Genomic DNA, 18,795 nt, shown 5'->3' on the forward strand with positions numbered 1-18,795 from the left:
CATAATTCCATCTTTAACCCTGTTCTATTTAATTTATTGTTTATGTATTTGCTGTAGAAAATTAAGTAATCAAATTATTTAAATACATATATGAATATAAAGATTAATTATATAGCATGCGGATTATAACATGAAATTATTTTATATTTTTCATATTAATTTCCAAGAAAGATTTATACAGATAATATTAATATCTTTTTTTTTATTGTAATTATATATGACTTTATAATTATTTTCAAAAAGAAAGTTAATGATGATATTTAAAATGACTTCTTATACATTTTCTTACATTAGTTATATTTTAAAAGATTTTTCTTACATATTGTTTGCTTTTTAAGTCATATAAACTTATTTATTTTTATTAAGAAAAGATAAATTACACAGTAAAACAATTGTTGAATTGATTTTTATTGCATAAATCTGTTTTAACTTTATCTCAACACGGACGCTAGATACAATTTATACTCAAGTGTGTCTGACCTGACACGAACTGGTACTACTTGACTATGGAGGGATTAGTGGAGGGGTTACTTATGTTAGTCAATACTAAACGTTAATCGATACAGCAATATCTTCATTTGTTAGAATAAGATTTTAAGAAAACTCATATAATAACAAAATTTTGTACATAACTTTCCATTAATTTAATATTTCATATAATAATAATTAATTTTATAAAAATTTTCTTTTTTATAAATAATCAAATAACTAAAAATTATAAGATATATATATCAAATACTCCTCATTTTCTATTTTCATTGTTATGATGAAAATCCTTTACTAATATTTAACACATATACGAATTTCTTTTTCTCAGACAAAATTTCGTCAGGAATTTAGAAATAACTTGCTCCTATTTTGTTTCTAATATTTTAATTTTATATATATTATTTTAATATACTTTATTTAAATTTTAAAAATATTAAAATTTTATTATATTTAAATGCAGAAAAAAAATTATTTATTAAAAAAATTCTTATTTTATATTTATTATTATCTTCTTATTTAAAGCAAAATTAATTTAAAATTCTTGAATACTGTACATGTATTTATGTGGCATATGACACAAAGAAACTACAAACTTAATAAAATAAAAACAATAAAAATTATTAATAATTTTTAGACAAAGTTTTAAGATGTTATTAATTAATTTTGCTCATGTATTTTATCTATATTAATATAAACTGTATAACGTTAAATTTATTTTACTTTTTTTTGTTTATTACTGTATTAATAATTTTTTGTTTTATACTGTATTAATAATTACCGTATATAATTATCAATAATTACATAAATAATTAATAATTAAATAAATTTTAATTATGTAATCTTGAAATTTTTGAATTATTTAATTTTTATTTTTTATGTATTATATGTATATACATGCATATATATTTAATATTATATCAATGAACTAATTAACTAATTGTTCTCAATACGTCACGCAAACAACGATTCAAATAATAATCACAATACTTCAAAGTAGTTTTCGTAATTTAATCAATAATCGTCTACATAATTTCACATCAGTTGCTTCTCAATGGCTGATAATATCGGACCGTTCGAATTGATTTGATGTTTTATTTTAAATTATTTGAGCTTTATACTTATTAATAATAGATAAAAGCAAATTTTGTCTATTCTTAGAAACATCTTATTTAATTTTGTATTATTCAAAACGAGTGATGGGAAAGAGATGGAAAGTGATAGATAGAACGAAAGAAAGAGAATGAGTACTGGCTAAACATAGAAACGCAGTTAATGTCGCATTACGGTACAGACTACACAAGGACGTGCATCGTTTCGCAGTATCCTCTCGTAAAAGAAGATTTCAGAAGATTTGCGATATGACGGAAACCAGTGACGAAGCCAGAGTAAGCAAAATCGAATGATGAAACTATTAATAATAGCGTAGATATATATCTATTTATGAGAATGCTTTGACAAGTATTATCGATTTATTCGGGCGATTCGAGCTTGGCTCCTACTGGTACCAAGACCAAGATCAGCAACCATATTATGCTTTTTCAGCAATATCTTTTTGCATACAAATTTTGCATATAAGTGTGAAATATCACGCAAGATGTATTTGCATTCGTCCAGATCGCAATCTTGAGCAAAGTTGAACATATGCCCTTTTGCAAATTTAAGACAGAACCTGTCAAGAAGATTTATTTCCTAACTTTACGAAAGTTTCTAATATGCAATTTTATCTATTAAATCACCTTTTGCACATGTTGAAACGAGTTAATAAAATGCAACGTGTCTACATGATGCACGCAACTGACAAATTTTATATGATATAGATGCACAAAAAGCAATTGTATGTGTTAATCCATTGAAAAAATTTGTATGATATAATGTTCTATTTATATCGAACATAATAGGTACACCGTTTATTTTGCGATATATGTATACGTACATATATATATATACTTGCAATTAGAACCATGGGTACTAAAGTAATGGAACATATAAAGTCACCGATATGCATGATTTAGCTATGGAGTAATGCTGTGAAGTAGAGCGAATGTGATTTTATAGCACCACAAATTTATTTATAATATAGATTCCGAAGAAACACTTCTATTAGCATTGTTTAGTAGAACTATACTGAATTTTATACATTAGTGAGTGTGTCCCGTCACTTAATGGCGCGATTAAATCATTTGTGTATGGCTTTTAATGTTATATTCAAATTTATACAAACCAACTGCGATATACAGCCATATACAGCGATATATTCATACAACTCGATTATCATGACCGATAATTTGTCTAAGCACAAAAATATCATGTATGAATACATGTTATAAATATTTGTATATTCTACATACTCACTGAATATATTTATTAAAAATACTGTTAAATATTAGTATATTAGTATATTCATAGTATATTAGTATATTCATAGTATATGTATAATATACGTAGGAAACAAAGAAAAAAAAATGTTTAAAATCAAAAGGAAAGACCTCTTATCTGTGTCAGATCTTATCCGTATGGTAAAATTGATACACTGAGCAATTCATTAACTCTACGAATATTCTACGAGTATATATTCTAAGGATGTTATTTTTATTATGAATGTATAGAGGAAGATTATCAATAATTATACCACTTTGTTTTTAGATTATATTTCTTAAATAAAAGTTAAAAATAAAAGCCTAGAAACTAATTAAAAAGTATTTTCTATCAGATATAGAAGTTTTTATAATATTGTTTATAATTTAGTAATTAGTAATAATTAACTTTTTCGTAAAATAAGCGAAAATGAGCTCCAAAACTGAGTAGGCCCTATAATAATGCCACATATTCCTATTCTTTCTCTTTTATAAGAGTCATCTATATAAAATATCTACAAGTATATCTTTTAATTTTTCATAATAATTATTTAATAACATTATTTACATTTTCTAAACATCAGTTAGATATATTAATAAAATAAGGATAATTAAAACATGAATATAATACATTTGCAATTTTCAAAATACTTGCTGTTGCTATTTTTAAAATCCTAACAATTGTATAATGATGTAATGTAAACTTCAGATTAATTATAATTATTTTGGGTTTCGCGTGTTCCGAAATCATTTCCGAAATTGGGTTTCCGCGTGTTAGAATACTTATTGACTTACTCTATTATGTGTTATCTATTATCCGTTATTTCGTAGATATTATAAAACATTTAACTTTTACAATTTCACGTAAATAATGTAACAACTTGGATATATGCCATGTGCATAATGCTTTCATATCTACATTAAATACGACTAATGTTCGTCGATTTGTAAAGAAAACATCTACGATATAGTAATATTGACTAATAGCAAACGAGTAGAATTACGTGGAAATTCCCACACGACACGAGCAATGCGTCGAAGGGCGGTGCCAGACACGAAACCGTAGCACTGTGAGCCATCCCCTCGCACCACCTTAACGCTCGCAGAAATTCGATGAGCTTGAGGGTAGCTTTTGATGCAACTTACACTTCATTGCTCAGTGAGCTTTCAACCACGTGCCATTTTCTACTTAAAGTAGTCCGTCATGTTCGTACAAGCCCCGCAGATCATCAAACAAAAATCGGACAATTCCGAAGATGGTAGTGATGAGGAAGGTCCTGAAGATGTTCTCCAGGTCAATCCTTCGTAATAAAATTTGTTTAATAATTCTACGTGTTGTGTACAAGTGTTGTGTACAAGTATTATCTATTATTTCAAATATAATAACAGAAGGAATTATTATAAATTATTGAATGATTATATGAATAATTGTACGAATAAATATAAAAAATACATCCTTACATATATATATATATATATATCAAATTTAATAATTTAGTTACATTTTTTTATCAGACATCATTAAAGTTCATTATTATGTATGCCATTCATTATAAACGTTGAGCTTTTGAATTCATACCTATATAGGTATAAATTTATTTATAATTGTGTAATAATCAAATTTGAATAAACTGGACATTGTTAGTAATTAATATTAAATTTTTTTGTGTCATTGTTACATTCGTTGCATTATACATTTTCATATTTCTTATTTAAAGAAATATTTCTTTTTATATTACTTTATACAGAAACGACGGGAAGAATGTGAGAGAAAGGCCAGACGAGGAGAGATGGATCCTCGTTTAGAGTTTGCTTTTCAATTCTTAATGGATGCAACGCAATTATCGCGTCACGAAGTTATGGACCATGTCTTCGAGGATGACATGTTGGATGAAATCAATCAATTGTTTGTACCACACATGAGATCTACTCTTGTCTGGTACTATCAGGAGATTGAAGAATCAGAACCTCCAACTGATACGGTACAAAATTGATGATTATTTGACAAATAAAGACAAAAATAACCGTGAGAATTTCATTAAAGGTGCAGCCAAAGATTGTTACTTCTAGATCAGCCCCAAATGCAACGGTATCCAAAGTAAAGGAACAAAAAGAATCAAAGGAGCCACCAAAGAAGAAACTTTTTCTAACCGATGGCTGGCAAGTGCCTTGCACAGGCATCTGTATTTATATGTTTAGGTAATTTAAAATTATAATATTGCATGTTTGTCATTTATTACATCTCTATAACATTTAAAAAATTTGCTGAGAAAACAATATTTAATATTTCATATCCTAAAAAATAGTTAAAATTTCTATTTCCTCCTTAAAATATATAGAATCAGTGTGTCTAAACAATTACCAGAAGAAGGATTTCAGAAGGATCTTTACACAGGTGTGATAGATACAATGAAAGTAGGAATAATAACTTCTGTTCAGCGAATTGTAGAGCAAGTATTTATGGATGCGTTAGCGCATCCTGGTGCAGAAGGTGAAGATGATTGTTCAATGATAAAAAGTCTCCTTTTACCAGGTTTAAGATCTTTTTGCAGCGCTCTTAAAGGTACTTTTACAAACTTATATAAATCTCATTTTTCACCAAAATTTTCCATCAAAATAACATTTACAAATTGTTGGAAATTTATATATAAAAATAATATTTTATTTTATTTTATTATAATTAAATGTTATAAAGATAGTAATATTTCTTTTCAAAATTTGCTTTAATATTTGTTATATATGATATTTATATAGTTTGCGAAAAGGTAGCACTTGATGGTGGTATATTCAATGATGGCGAATTAATGATGCTGGAAGTGCACAACTTTGAAGAAGCAAAGGCTTTTATAGCGAAAGAAAATGCTATAGAACGAATTGAGGAAAGAGTAAAACTTTGGATAAAAAAACTTAAAGATTTTATGGCGGAAAGTAAACAAGTTAAAAGAGAGAATGATATCTCTGGACCGCAACAAGAACTCGAGTATTGGAAACGGCGGGGCGCACAATTTAATCAACTGGTCAATCGTTTAAAGGTTGTGTTATTTATCATCTCTATATAAAATTCTTATATTTTATTTATATTTTATATATATATATATTTACATATATATTTTTTTATTAAATTATACACGAAAAAAACATATTTGGTTGAATTAACTGAAATTGGAAAATGAACGATCCAGAATTCTAGTTAAAGTTAAGTTTACTATATTTCTGATTAAATCTATGAAAATTCTGATTGAAATAACCAGAAATCTAGTAAACTTAACAAGAATTCTGGATCGATCACTTTCCACAATTCCAGTTAATTCAACCAAATATTTTTTTACTGTATAGTACAGCACAATATATTTTTATTTATTTTAATAATAAATATATTAATTATAGGTAAAAATTATGCTATAAGAATATAGTACAGTGTTTTTATAAATGTTTTTTTTTTTCAAACAAAAAATTAGGATCACGAAATTACTATGTCACTTCTATGTCTACAAGTCGCACGTTCAAAGTTAATTAAAGATTGGGTCGATGCGGAAGATGAAGTGACTTACTGTTACAATGAAGCGAAAGATAATGCAAAGTTCATCCAAGCATTAGAGAAGTGCTGTCATTGTCTTTACCTCGATGATCCTGTAAGTTAATTTTTCCTATAAGACAAGAATATGGCATGAATTAATTTTTATATAACTTCGCACGTAATTAAAAGTTTTTATTTTTAGGTAAAAATGCGAGATTCGCTCGTATCATTATTACAGACTGTTCGATTAATATATAGTGTCTCGAGATATTATAATACTTCAGAAAGAACAAGTTCTCTAATGATTAAAATTACAAATCAGATGATTGTTGCCTGTCGAGATTACGTTACGAAAAGAGGTCGAGAAGTTATTTGGGGACAAGATCGAGTAGCCGTTCGGTCGAGATTAAAACACTGTCTACGTCTAAATAAGTACTGATAACACATTTTATATTAAATAATAATCTTACAAGAGTTAATAATTTTTATTTTATTATTACATCTTTAATCATCAAATTGTATTTTCAAAGCGTTCCAAATATTCTTAAAAAATTTAGTTGAAAATATTTTTACACATTCAAAATAAAAAATAACAACTGAATTAATTGTTATTTAAGAGCTTATAGAGAAACATACAGACTAGTTCGATGTTCACCAGCAGTTACGGAACAAGAATTTTCTTTCTCAGAAACTCATGTTTTTGGTCGATTTGATGCTTTTTGTGCTAGAATTCGCAAAATTCTCACTATGTTTGATCTCATACAAGATTATCAAACTCTCTTTGAAAGACGAATGGAAGGATTGCTTCTTGGAGAAGGTATAACATAATCTTAATGTTTAATTTTTATTATATAAAATACATGTGTATAAAATATAACTTGTTTAATAAATATTTAACTCTAAATTATCTGCAACAAAAATGATATTAATTTTAAACTTAAATAAGTTTTTTATTATATAATAATTTAATTTTACATTTTTTACAATAATTTTGAATGAAATTATCTATATAACTTTCTTTTTTAATAAAAATTATAGATTATTAAGATTAATTTTGTTATAATTTGGACTAAAATGATGCAAAAATAATAATTAAAAGAAGCATATTTTAATTATACATTAAATAAATTGCTATATATCAAATTATAGCATTAGATGAAGCCATGAAAACATTTGAAGAAGCTAAAAAGATTGCGACTAGCAAATCATATGATTATCTCGATTCAAGAAACACTGATTTTGATATAGATTATGATGACTTTATGGCAAAGACAAATGTGTTGAAAGAGAACATCGGCGAAATTATTGAAAAAAATTATGCTGATGTATGGGAAACACCGCAAGGTATACGGTTTTTAACGCGATTTGAAAAGGTGATAAATATATCCAACTTTTTAATAAAAATTGTTAAAAAATATTTACGTACAATATTTTAAAATTATTAATTTTTCTAAACATATAAATATATAAATATTCTTTTCCTAAATATTTTTTAAGGTCAGTGAAAAAATACCTCTTACAAAATTGGAAGAAAAGTATAACATTGTTGTAAAGTATTGCGATAAAGAGATCGATCGAATTTTAAAACTATTCAAACGGCAAAGAGACGATCCTCCATTGCCGAGACACATGCCGCCTATAGCTGGACGATTGACTTGGGCAAATTCTTTGAAGTAAATAAAATAATTATACTAGTCTGTGAATTCATACTTTTGGATTATTGCTTGAACAAACTTTATCGTTTCCTGTAATTTTTTAGGTGCTAAATTAAATACAAATACATTTTCATTTTGTTATCACAGACTTTAGAATTTTTTTATATATAATTATTTAAAAATTAAAGAAAAATTAAGATTTATATAAATTAATATATAAATATAGTCTTAAATCAATATCTAAAGAAAAAAATCTTTATCAGAGTGCATCTGGACGAATTAATGGCATCTGTATCAAATCATCCTGTTCTAAAAACGTTACCATTGACTGCTGATTTGGTAAAAAGATATAATCATGTAATTGCTATTCTGAAACAATATCAGACCGATATTGCTGAGATTTGGACGCATCAAAATTCTTGGGTCATCGAGGATTGTTTAAAACGGTCAGTTTTTAAATTCAATAATCGATAATTGATTCTGCTGTCTTAAAATAACTTTTAAAACACATATATAATCACAGATATTTATATTGAATAATAATTATTATGACAAAATTATTATTAAAAAATTATTATAAATAATTATAATTATTTAATATAATTAACAGACCACTGCTTATAGTCGACAAGAAATCAGCAAAAGTGAAAGTCAACCTGGAAAACCGAGTCGTTCTTCTATTTCGTGAAGCCGATTGTTTAGCAAAAATGAATTTGGAGATTCCAATTGTTGCACTAACAATATTAGCAAAAAAAGATTATTTTACTTTAGTCACGGATTCGCTCCAGCTTATAATCGAAGAATTTGTTCGTACTGCAAAACGTGTGAAACTAGAAGTTCGCCCATTATTGTTACCGCATTTAGTTTGCGTTGCATCGTTATTAGAACCTAGTTTAACAATCTTGACCTGGACCAAGCCAGATTGGAAAGATTTTTGCCACAATACGAGAGAACAGATCAAAAATTTTGATGTTCTTATCACAAGAGTACACGACGTATACGATAATAGGTATAATGGAAATAAAAATAAAATTAACTGCTTGTTCTAAAAACAAATTTTTGAGCAATAAAATAAATATGTGTGTGGTTAAAAAAATAAATTTGTTTAATAACAATTAATTAATTAATTTTTGCTAATTAATTGCTATATAAATAATAATTTTTTTGCTAAAGTTTGAAGAGCATTTAGAGACTTACAAAATTATTAAGTTAATTGAATAATATGTTGTGCTAGGATTTTGCAGGTGTTGGCAAGTATGCGGAAAGTAACTTTGCATGCTCTGCCAGAATCCGATCAACCATGGACAATAGAGGAATTCATAGAGAAGAACGAGGAAATATGTAGAAATGCAGCAATAGATTTGCATCGTAAAAGTACAATGGTCGAAGAAGCAGTGGAAGAAGTATTGCAGCTTGTTAGAAAGGCTACAGATAACTTCAAAAGTAATTCCAATCAATTTGATTTTCTTACTAGTGAAGGTAATAATGTTATATGTATTAATGTTATATGTATGTATTAATGTTAGTCTTTATTATCAATTTTGCAAAATATGAACTTTTGTGCCACTCCACTTTAACTCGCACCGAGGAGATACTATTAGAGGTCTTACAAAAATTGGATTATTTATCTTTTTTAATACATATATAAATAAAAATTATGTGTCTCTCATCTCATTTGCAATACTTGTTTATAAATTATTTGATAAATATTGCAATTCTGGTGACAACATTTAAAAATCTTGACAATTTAATCACAGTTACTGTAAAAATAGTAAGGAGATTTACAGCTATTAAAAATTTTCTACATTTTTTATAAAAAAAAATACTGAAATAATTTTTATCTTTTCTATTTAAAATGAAGGAGCGGAAGGAGAAGAAGCAACAGAACAAACAGGTCAACAAGATTGGTCCGTGGTATGGAATTATTTCGATGATCCTCATCAATTATTGACCACACCCGGTACTTTACCCAAAGGCATGCAAGAAATGGTTCGAAATGCGGTATCCGAGATGAGACGGTATTATTCTAGAAAAATTGTGGATGTATTAATAAAGATCACCAGAGTATCTCTAGATGCAATCAGGAAACGATTCATTCGAGAACTTGATTCAGGTATTTTTATAAATAAAACTTTTGGTAAAATCTTCATATTATTGTAATAAACGCATTTCTAGCTTAATAAAAAAAGATTTAAGCTATTTTATTATAAAACATTTCATAAATCTCTTCAATTATATTTAAAATTAATTATATTTTATAGAAACAACTCCGAATCCGGTGTTTTTATTACATGCAACACTGATGATTCCGGCAGTAACAGTTAAACCTAGTCTGGATGATGTTCAAGAAGCATTGACATCAGTTGGAAAAGTTATCACAGGTGTTGCGAAAGGAGTGGCGCAGTGGAATTCCAGAGGAAACAAGGTAAAAGAATTATATTAATAAAATAAAATTCTTAAACTTGAAATATCCAATACATCATTTTTATATTATTCGATTATTAGAGCATGTGGAAAAATCTTCCCTACCCATCCAAACGAAATCTAGCTAATGTCGTGTTGCGAGCACATAGTAATGCCGCGAAGCAGAAAGAAGAACCGGAAGATATGAAAACTAGAAGGCGAAGACTTTATAAAATTCTCTCTGAAGAGAGACCCGTATTTCCAGTTCAAGAAAGAAACTTTTACACGATGGTGATGGATAATAAGGAAATCATCAAACTACTCGGCATGTTGAGCACTTGCACAATGGAATTGCGGCAAGTTAGTAATAATAGTATGAGATTTGATATTCATCAATGAATTCAATTACCATGTTGAACTTATAGGATTTGACAGAATTTCTCGATCGTTGGAAACCTTATAAATTTCTATGGAAAAATGAACGCAGTGTACGAGAATTGTTACAAATCTCTTTGTCAGAATTTGAAACTACTCTTCGTAAACACAGTGAACTTGAAGATCGATTGGCCACTGAGCCAGATATGATCATATTTAGTACATCGATTGCTGTGTCAACGGAAAAACTGAAATATGGCGTTTATACAGAAATCAAAGGTATAACATTAATACAATATAATATTATTTGAATATTACAATTATATATTCAATTGTAAATTACTATAAGTAATATATTTTAAAAATGTATTTAATCCTCAAGATAAGTAATAAAAATTTTACAAAAAAATCGATGCATAATGAAAATAAAAATCGACACATAAATAGAAGATAAAAAGAAAATAACAGAAGTAAACGAAGCTTCTAGAGCGTAAACGCCTTTTATATTTTATTTCAATTTTCGCCTGCTAGAGAAGCATCGTTTATGCATTCTCCTCTTATATATTTTGACTTATACAAAAGAAATACAGAATACAAAAATAATAATCCCTATATACAGGTTGCACACATAAAATTGGTCAAGCAATGAAAAAGAAGTATCGTCGTGAAATGGAATATGTTTATGCATTAATGAACGAAATGGATCGTAAATTAGATCACCAAATTCGCGATCTGGATGACGTACGTCTCATTATGGATACCTTAAAAAAGATTCGCGAACAAGAGGTCGACATGGAACTGAAGATTGATCCCATTGAAGAGGCTTTTAATATAGTCACAAGGTATGAGGTACCTGTAGATCAAGAATGTTTGGAACAGGTAGATAATCTGAGAGACACCTGGCAGAAACTGTTGGCACGAGCGCAAGAAAGTCATGTCTTGCTACTGAATTTACAACCACAATTCGAGAACGATTTAAGAAATAATCTGGAGAAATTCCGTGCCGATAACGAAATGTATTGCGAAGAATACAGATCATCTGGGCCGATGCAATCAGGTTTGAGCCCCCGTGATGCTTCAGATAGACAAATATTGTTCCAGAACAGATTTGATGGTATGTGGCGAAAATTACAAACATATCAGAGCGGCGAAGAGCTTTTTGGTTTGCCTATCACAGATTATCCAGAGCTTTCACAAATCAGAAAGGAATTGAATTTATTGCAAAAGTTGTACAAACTTTATAACGATGTCATCGACAGAGTCAGCAGCTATTATGATATTCCGTGGGGTGAGGTAAGAAATTATACTATCGCCGTTTTTTATAATAAGATATTTATAATATGTGTAAGTTTTTTTAATGTATAATTTAAATTATATCTATTATTTTAATTTTAATTTTATTAATAATAAAATTTGAAAAATTATTTGTAAACTTTCTTAGTAGTACACGTAAATTGTTATATAAATTTGATAATTGTATAAATTATTTAGGTAAATATCGAAGAAATAAACAATGAACTGATGGAGTTTCAAAATCGCTGTCGCAAATTACCAAAAGGATTAAAAGAATGGCCAGCGTTCTTTGCGCTTAAAAAGACAATCGATGATTTCAACGATATGTGTCCTCTTCTCGAGTTGATGGCAAATAAAGCAATGAAACCGCGCCACTGGCAAAGAATTGTAGAAGTTACAGGATATTCATTTGATCTTGAAAGTGAAGGTTTCTGTCTTAAAAATATTCTTGAAGCACCGCTCTTGAAGAACAAAGAAGACATTGAAGATATTTGTATATCAGCTATGAAGGAGAAAGATATCGAGGCTAAATTAAGGACAGTAGTAAACGAATGGTCATCTCACGAGTTGACTTTCATGACATTCAATAACAGGGGAGAATTATTACTTAGAGGAGACACAACAGCGGAAACTATAAGTCAATTGGAAGACAGCTTGATGATTCTTGGTTCACTTATGTCAAATCGCTACAATGCGCCTTTTAGAAAGCAAATACAACAGTGGCTTAGTGATTTATCTAACACAAATGAGATCCTCGAAAGATGGTTACTTGTACAAAACATGTGGGTTTATCTCGAAGCGGTATTTGTGGGCGGTGATATTGCGAAACAATTGCCAAAGGAAGCCAAAAGATTTAGCAAGATTGACAAAAGTTGGCAAAAAATTATGCAACGCGCTCACGAAACACCAGGAGTTGTACCCTGTTGTGTAGGCGATGACTTGTTGAAGCAACTTCTGCCACATTTGCAAGAGCAATTAGAGCTATGTCAAAAATCTCTGAGTGGGTAAGTATTAGATTAGTGATGTATACATAATCATCCTTCCTTCTTAGCAAATTTAAAAGGAATTTTAAGTAGAACACAAACTAACAGTAACATTATATACATGTACATTAATGTCATATTCCCATTCAAGATATAGATGTAATAACACATATTAGGGGGACATTGTTGAATAAAAAATTATAATATTTGTAATGTTATTGTTAGTTTGTATTCTGCAGATTTTGATTGTTAATACTTTCACTTTAAATGTAGCAACTGCACCTTTAATATAAGATAGACAAGGGATACTTTTTAATTAATTTGTTCATAAAAATTATTCTCTTTAATGCCATTCTCTTTAATCTTAGATATTTAGAGAAAAAGCGCATGATGTTTCCAAGGTTTTTCTTTGTTTCTGACCCTGCGCTTTTAGAAATACTTGGCCAAGCGTCCGATTCTCATACCATACAAAATCATCTACTATCTATTTTCGATAATACGCGTTACGTAAAATTTCATGACATTGAATATAATAAAATGACAGCCATTATTTCATCAGAAGGTGAAACTATACAAGTAAGTATGTATATTTAATAAAGGTAACAATGTTTTATACAACCCTTAAATATTATTATCTTCAAAGTATAGGTATGTGTATATATTTGTACTTAAATTTGTGTAATGTAAACATAAGTTTTGGAAATGAAACTAGTAATTTGTAAACTAATAAAACTAAATTTGTTTGCAACTTTCTTTAAAGCTGGAAAGAGCAGTAAGAGCAGAAGGTTCTGTGGAAACATGGTTGATGCAATTATTACAAACGTCTCAACTTTCTTTGCATTCTATCATCCGTCAATGCTATAGCATGATTAATGATGTAAATTTCAATTTATTGAACTTTCTCGACAAAATGCCTGCTCAGATAGGTTTGTTAGGCATTCAAATGATTTGGACGCGAGATGGCGAACTGGCCCTGGCTCAAGCTCGCGCCGATAAAAAAATTATGACGGAAACGAACAATAAGTTCCTTGATCTTTTAAATACATTAATCGATCAAACCACAAGAGATCTTACTAAAATAGAACGAATTAAATTCGAAACATTGATTACTATACATGTGCACCAACGTGATATTTTTGATATTTTGGTATGTTATTAAATTAAAATTTTTGTGTACAGATGCAATGTATTAGAAACATAAATAATTTAATCTAGAATCTTAGATGTAACAGGCAGATACTAGTAATTTATATTCCATTTATTCAGTGTCGTCTGAATGTGCGATCCATGAATGATTTCGAATGGTTGAAGCAATGCAGGTTTTATTTTAAAGAAGATTTAGACAAAACTTCTATATGCATCACAGATGTTCATTTTACCTACCAAAATGAATACTTAGGATGTACCGAAAGACTGGTTATTACACCATTAACCGATAGGTAAATGCAATCGTATTTTACGACATTGTACACCTTATTTCAGATTTTATATATTTTAGGTGTTATATAACATTAGCGCAAGCCTTATCAATGTCAATGGGAGGCTCTCCTTGCGGTCCAGCAGGAACTGGAAAAACCGAAACTGTGAAAGACATGGGGAAGACTTTAGCAAAATACGTTGTAGTCTTCAATTGCTCTGATCAAATGGATTATCGAGGATTAGGTCGTATCTATAAGGGATTGGCACAAAGCGGTTCATGGGGTTGTTTCGATGAATTTAACAGAATTGAATTACCAGTTCTGTCCGTTGCCGCACAACAAGTTGCCGTAGTGCTTGCTGCAAAAAAGGAAAAGAAGAAGCAGTTTATTTTCACAGATGGAGATCAAGTCGATATGTTTCCAGAGCTTGGGATATTCATTACTATGGTACCATGCAACATAGTAGAATAAGAAACATAGTTCTTTAAATGAAAAAATTACACCTACTTATATTAGGTGTTGGAATTAATTCGTAGCGTTTTTTAATGAAAGAATGTTATTTATTTCACATGAGCATTAAAAAATACATTAATGAAAGTACTTCCCATCATTTGTAAAACGCTACGAATTAATTCCAACACCTAATATTATTACATGTTTTTTCTAAATGAAAATTTGCTAAAATTATACATATTATATAAAAGGTACATTTTTATGTATCTTTCTTATGATATATAATTTTTTCATATTTATGCAACTTTGTTTTTTATAATGGTATGACAAATTACTTAATAACGATTAAGATATATAAAAATATTGCAATGTTACGTAAATTATAGAATCCTGGATATGCAGGACGAAAAGAATTGCCGGAGAACTTGAAAATACAATTTCGCACAGTAGCTATGATGGTACCTGATCGTCAGATTATTATACGTGTAAAATTAGCTAGTTGTGGATTTTTAGAGAATATTACACTTGCTCGTAAATTTTATACTCTTTATAAATTGTGCGAAGAGCAGTTGACCAAACAGGTAACATTACTGTGCATTAAAAAGAAAAAAGAGAAAGACGTTAAAAAGAAGAAGGATTAAAATTTATTTAAATTTTACAATATATTGATCTCAGGTTCACTATGATTTCGGTCTGCGAAATATATTGTCTGTGTTAAGAACTTTAGGAGCGGCAAAAAGAGTCAATTCTAAGGACACAGAAAGTACGATCGTCATGCGCGTTTTAAGAGACATGAATCTTTCGAAGCTCATAGGTTATTATACTAATTAATTTAAAAAAAAAAGATGCATAATTAGTTGATACAAAGATATGCTAAAACAATATGACATATTTTTTTGTAGATGAGGACGAACCACTCTTCATTTCTCTCGTAGCTGATCTATTTCCCAACCAAGTTCTGGAGAAAACATCGTATCTTGAATTGGAAGCAGCTATTAATGAACAAGTGGAGCAGGCAGGATTAATTTATCATTCGCCGTGGGTGCTTAAATTAATACAGCTATATGAAACACAAAGAGTGAGGCATGGCATCATGACATTAGGTCCGACTGGCGCTGGCAAAACTACTTGTATACATATTTTGATGAAAGCACTAACACAATATGGTAATTCCCATAGGTAGTGTATTACAATACGTATATTGATGAGTACAAATATGTATATTTCTAAGATAAAATATTTCAAATTATTTAAAGCTTTTTCAATAAATTAATGAACATTTAAAATGTAATAATAAATTATTTATAAATTAACTTTTACTAATTTATGAATATATATATACATACAAATAATTTATTTATTTTTATATATATACAAATAATTTATTTAATTTTAGGGAAATGAGAATGAATCCAAAAAGTATAACAGCCGCTCAGATGTTCGGCCGTTTAGATGTTGCAACGAATGATTGGACAGATGGGATTTTCTCAGCTTTATGGCGTAAAACGTTGAAATTAAAGAAGGGCGAACACGTATGGCTAGTGCTTGATGGTCCCGTTGACAGTATTTGGATAGAAAATTTAAATTCTGTATTGGATGATAATAAAACATTGACTTTGGCTAATGGCGATAGATTATCAATGGCGCCAACATGTAAAATTATTTTTGAACCGCATAATATTGATAATGCAAGTCCTGCGACTGTTTCGCGAAACGGTATGGTATATATGAGCTCTTCAGGATTAGATTGGAATCCAGTTGTTACCGCTTGGCTAAAATCACGATCAACATTAGAGCAAGAAATTCTCGAACAATTATTTACAGATTCTTTTGCACAGGTAAATTAATAAAACAATTCTGTCTTTTGCAGATTACATGTTAAATATTTTTATTTTAATATAATTTTAATGCTAATCATATAAAATTAATTATTTTCTTAACTTAAGAAAATATGCTTACTGTTGACCACCATTTGAACAGAAATTGAAAACACATACAAAATATATATCCCATTTTAATCAATCCAGTCAATTTTCTCCTCTAATTACAATACATAATTAGAAGATTCATATTATATGAAAAAATTATATAATTCTATTTTAAAAAGTGGAGATGATTTTCAAATTTTTTTAGCGTTCCAAAAAAAACAACTTGACCAAAATATTCTTCGTTCTACTTTTATCTGAAACATTTTTTATTTCATAAATAATTTCGAAGAAAATTGATTGGATTGATTAAAATGGGACATTCTGTATATGATAGAAAGAATTAATTCGTATTTTATTAATTATAAGCATTATATTAAAATTTATTATTATATTAAATTTTAATTATATTAAAATTTATATTTTAACTAATATATAAATTTTATGTATCATATTGCTAATTTTAACATAAAAATATGTATAATATTGTAATATATGTAAAATATAAATAAATTTTTAATTTATCAGGTCTATTCATGGAGTACTCAAACGTTATCGCTCGCTATCGATGTCTTGCAATGCAATGTAGTAAGGCAAATGCTTTGCCTGTTGGAAGGTTTGATACCTCCGGAGACATTATTAGAAGAAGCAGAAGATGAAGATTTGGAGAGAGACAAACCCCAGCCTTTAACGGCGGAATATCTTACACGTCTTTATGTGTTTGCGTTAGTGTGGGGCATAGGAGCATTGCTAGAAACTGCCGATAGACAAAAATACGACAAGTATCTTCGAGAAAACTTTGATATTTTGGATCTTCCGATTTCTGACAGATATTTGGATGCTACAGTATTTGACTTCTTCGTCACTGATAAAGGCACGTGGGATACGTGGACAAGTATGGTGACTAATTATGTCTATCCTGAATATTCAACACCTGACTATAGTAATGTTTTGGTGCCTATACCGGATAATGTTAGAATTCAATATTTGATTGACTTGATTGGCCGACAGGATAAAGCTGTGTTGTTAATAGGCGAACAAGGATCTGCCAAAACTGTCATGATGAAATCATATATGAAGAAATCAAATCCAGATACAACTTTGAGTCGCTCTTTCAACTTTAGTTCTGCGACCAGTCCGTATCAATTCCAAAAAACCATTGAGAGTTACGTGGAAAAGCGTTTAGGAAGTACATTTGGACCAGCAGGCGGTAAGAAGATGTTGGTCTTTGTCGATGATATAAATTTACCGCAAATTAATGAATGGGGTGACCAGATAACCAACGAAATCGTCCGGCAAGTTATGGATATGAAGGGGTTTTATTCCTTAGAGAAACCCGGTGACTTCACCGCCATTGTGGATGTAACTTTCTTAGCAGCTATGTGTCAGCCAGGAGGCGGAAGAAATGATATTCCCTCGAGACTCAAGAGACAATTTTGTATTTTTAATTGCACGTTACCTGACAATGCATCAATCGATCGAATTTTTAGCGCTTTAGGTGAAGGACATTATAATATTAAAAGAGGATTTTCTCAAGAAGTCCGTCAGCTGGTTAAAAAAATGATTCCTTTGACTAGAATATTGTGGGAAAAAACACGCGCAAAACTGTTGCCAACGCCTGCGAAGTTTCACTATGTATTTAGTCTCCGAGATCTTTCGAGAATTTGGCAAGGCATGGTCGGTACATTGTCTACGGTCATTGATAAGGAAAGCGTATTGATGCTGCTTTGGAAGCACGAATGTACACGAGTGTTCAGCGATAGACTTACAATACAAAGCGACAAAGATTGGTTTGATAAAGGTCTAATTAGTGTTGTAGCTGATATTTTAGGAGAAAAATACGTAAACATGCTAAATCAAGATCCTACTTTCGTCGATTTCATGAGGTTTGTAGTAATAGCTATAATTATTAATACATTGTAATTTAAAA

At 29.3% G+C, this 18,795-nt stretch overlaps 1 protein-coding gene across 2 annotated transcripts in view; it reads left to right on the forward strand.

Annotated features, from left to right (window-relative positions):
• Positions 1-109: 109 nt before the first annotated feature.
• Positions 110-18,795, forward strand: part of Dhc1 (dynein axonemal heavy chain 1) — a 25,137-nt gene continuing 6,451 nt past the window's right edge. The window contains exons 1-28 of one of the 2 annotated variants that reach the window (XM_087403783.1): positions 110-4,137; positions 4,592-4,825; positions 4,888-5,042; positions 5,183-5,406; positions 5,598-5,875; positions 6,302-6,475; positions 6,563-6,792; positions 6,978-7,177; positions 7,510-7,733; positions 7,858-8,033; positions 8,279-8,461; positions 8,626-9,024; positions 9,250-9,494; positions 9,877-10,128; positions 10,277-10,440; positions 10,521-10,778; positions 10,844-11,072; positions 11,413-12,086; positions 12,285-13,090; positions 13,438-13,645; positions 13,830-14,216; positions 14,336-14,508; positions 14,568-14,934; positions 15,327-15,521; positions 15,616-15,754; positions 15,843-16,119; positions 16,337-16,778; positions 17,394-18,751. In XM_087403783.1, coding sequence (XP_087259909.1) covers positions 4,048-4,137; positions 4,592-4,825; positions 4,888-5,042; positions 5,183-5,406; positions 5,598-5,875; positions 6,302-6,475; positions 6,563-6,792; positions 6,978-7,177; positions 7,510-7,733; positions 7,858-8,033; positions 8,279-8,461; positions 8,626-9,024; positions 9,250-9,494; positions 9,877-10,128; positions 10,277-10,440; positions 10,521-10,778; positions 10,844-11,072; positions 11,413-12,086; positions 12,285-13,090; positions 13,438-13,645; positions 13,830-14,216; positions 14,336-14,508; positions 14,568-14,934; positions 15,327-15,521; positions 15,616-15,754; positions 15,843-16,119; positions 16,337-16,778; positions 17,394-18,751 — 8,741 coding nt within the window. In that variant the 5' untranslated portion in view covers positions 110-4,047. The remainder of the gene's footprint in view (positions 4,138-4,591; positions 4,826-4,887; positions 5,043-5,182; positions 5,407-5,597; positions 5,876-6,301; positions 6,476-6,562; positions 6,793-6,977; positions 7,178-7,509; positions 7,734-7,857; positions 8,034-8,278; positions 8,462-8,625; positions 9,025-9,249; positions 9,495-9,876; positions 10,129-10,276; positions 10,441-10,520; positions 10,779-10,843; positions 11,073-11,412; positions 12,087-12,284; positions 13,091-13,437; positions 13,646-13,829; positions 14,217-14,335; positions 14,509-14,567; positions 14,935-15,326; positions 15,522-15,615; positions 15,755-15,842; positions 16,120-16,336; positions 16,779-17,393; positions 18,752-18,795) is intronic. The other variant, XM_087403784.1, reaches the window with a different exon arrangement.

This window comes from Acromyrmex echinatior, chromosome 3, assembly GCF_024713525.1.
Source record: "Acromyrmex echinatior isolate Ae372 chromosome 3, ASM2471352v2, whole genome shotgun sequence".
Taxonomy (NCBI): Eukaryota; Metazoa; Arthropoda; class Insecta; order Hymenoptera; family Formicidae; genus Acromyrmex; species Acromyrmex echinatior.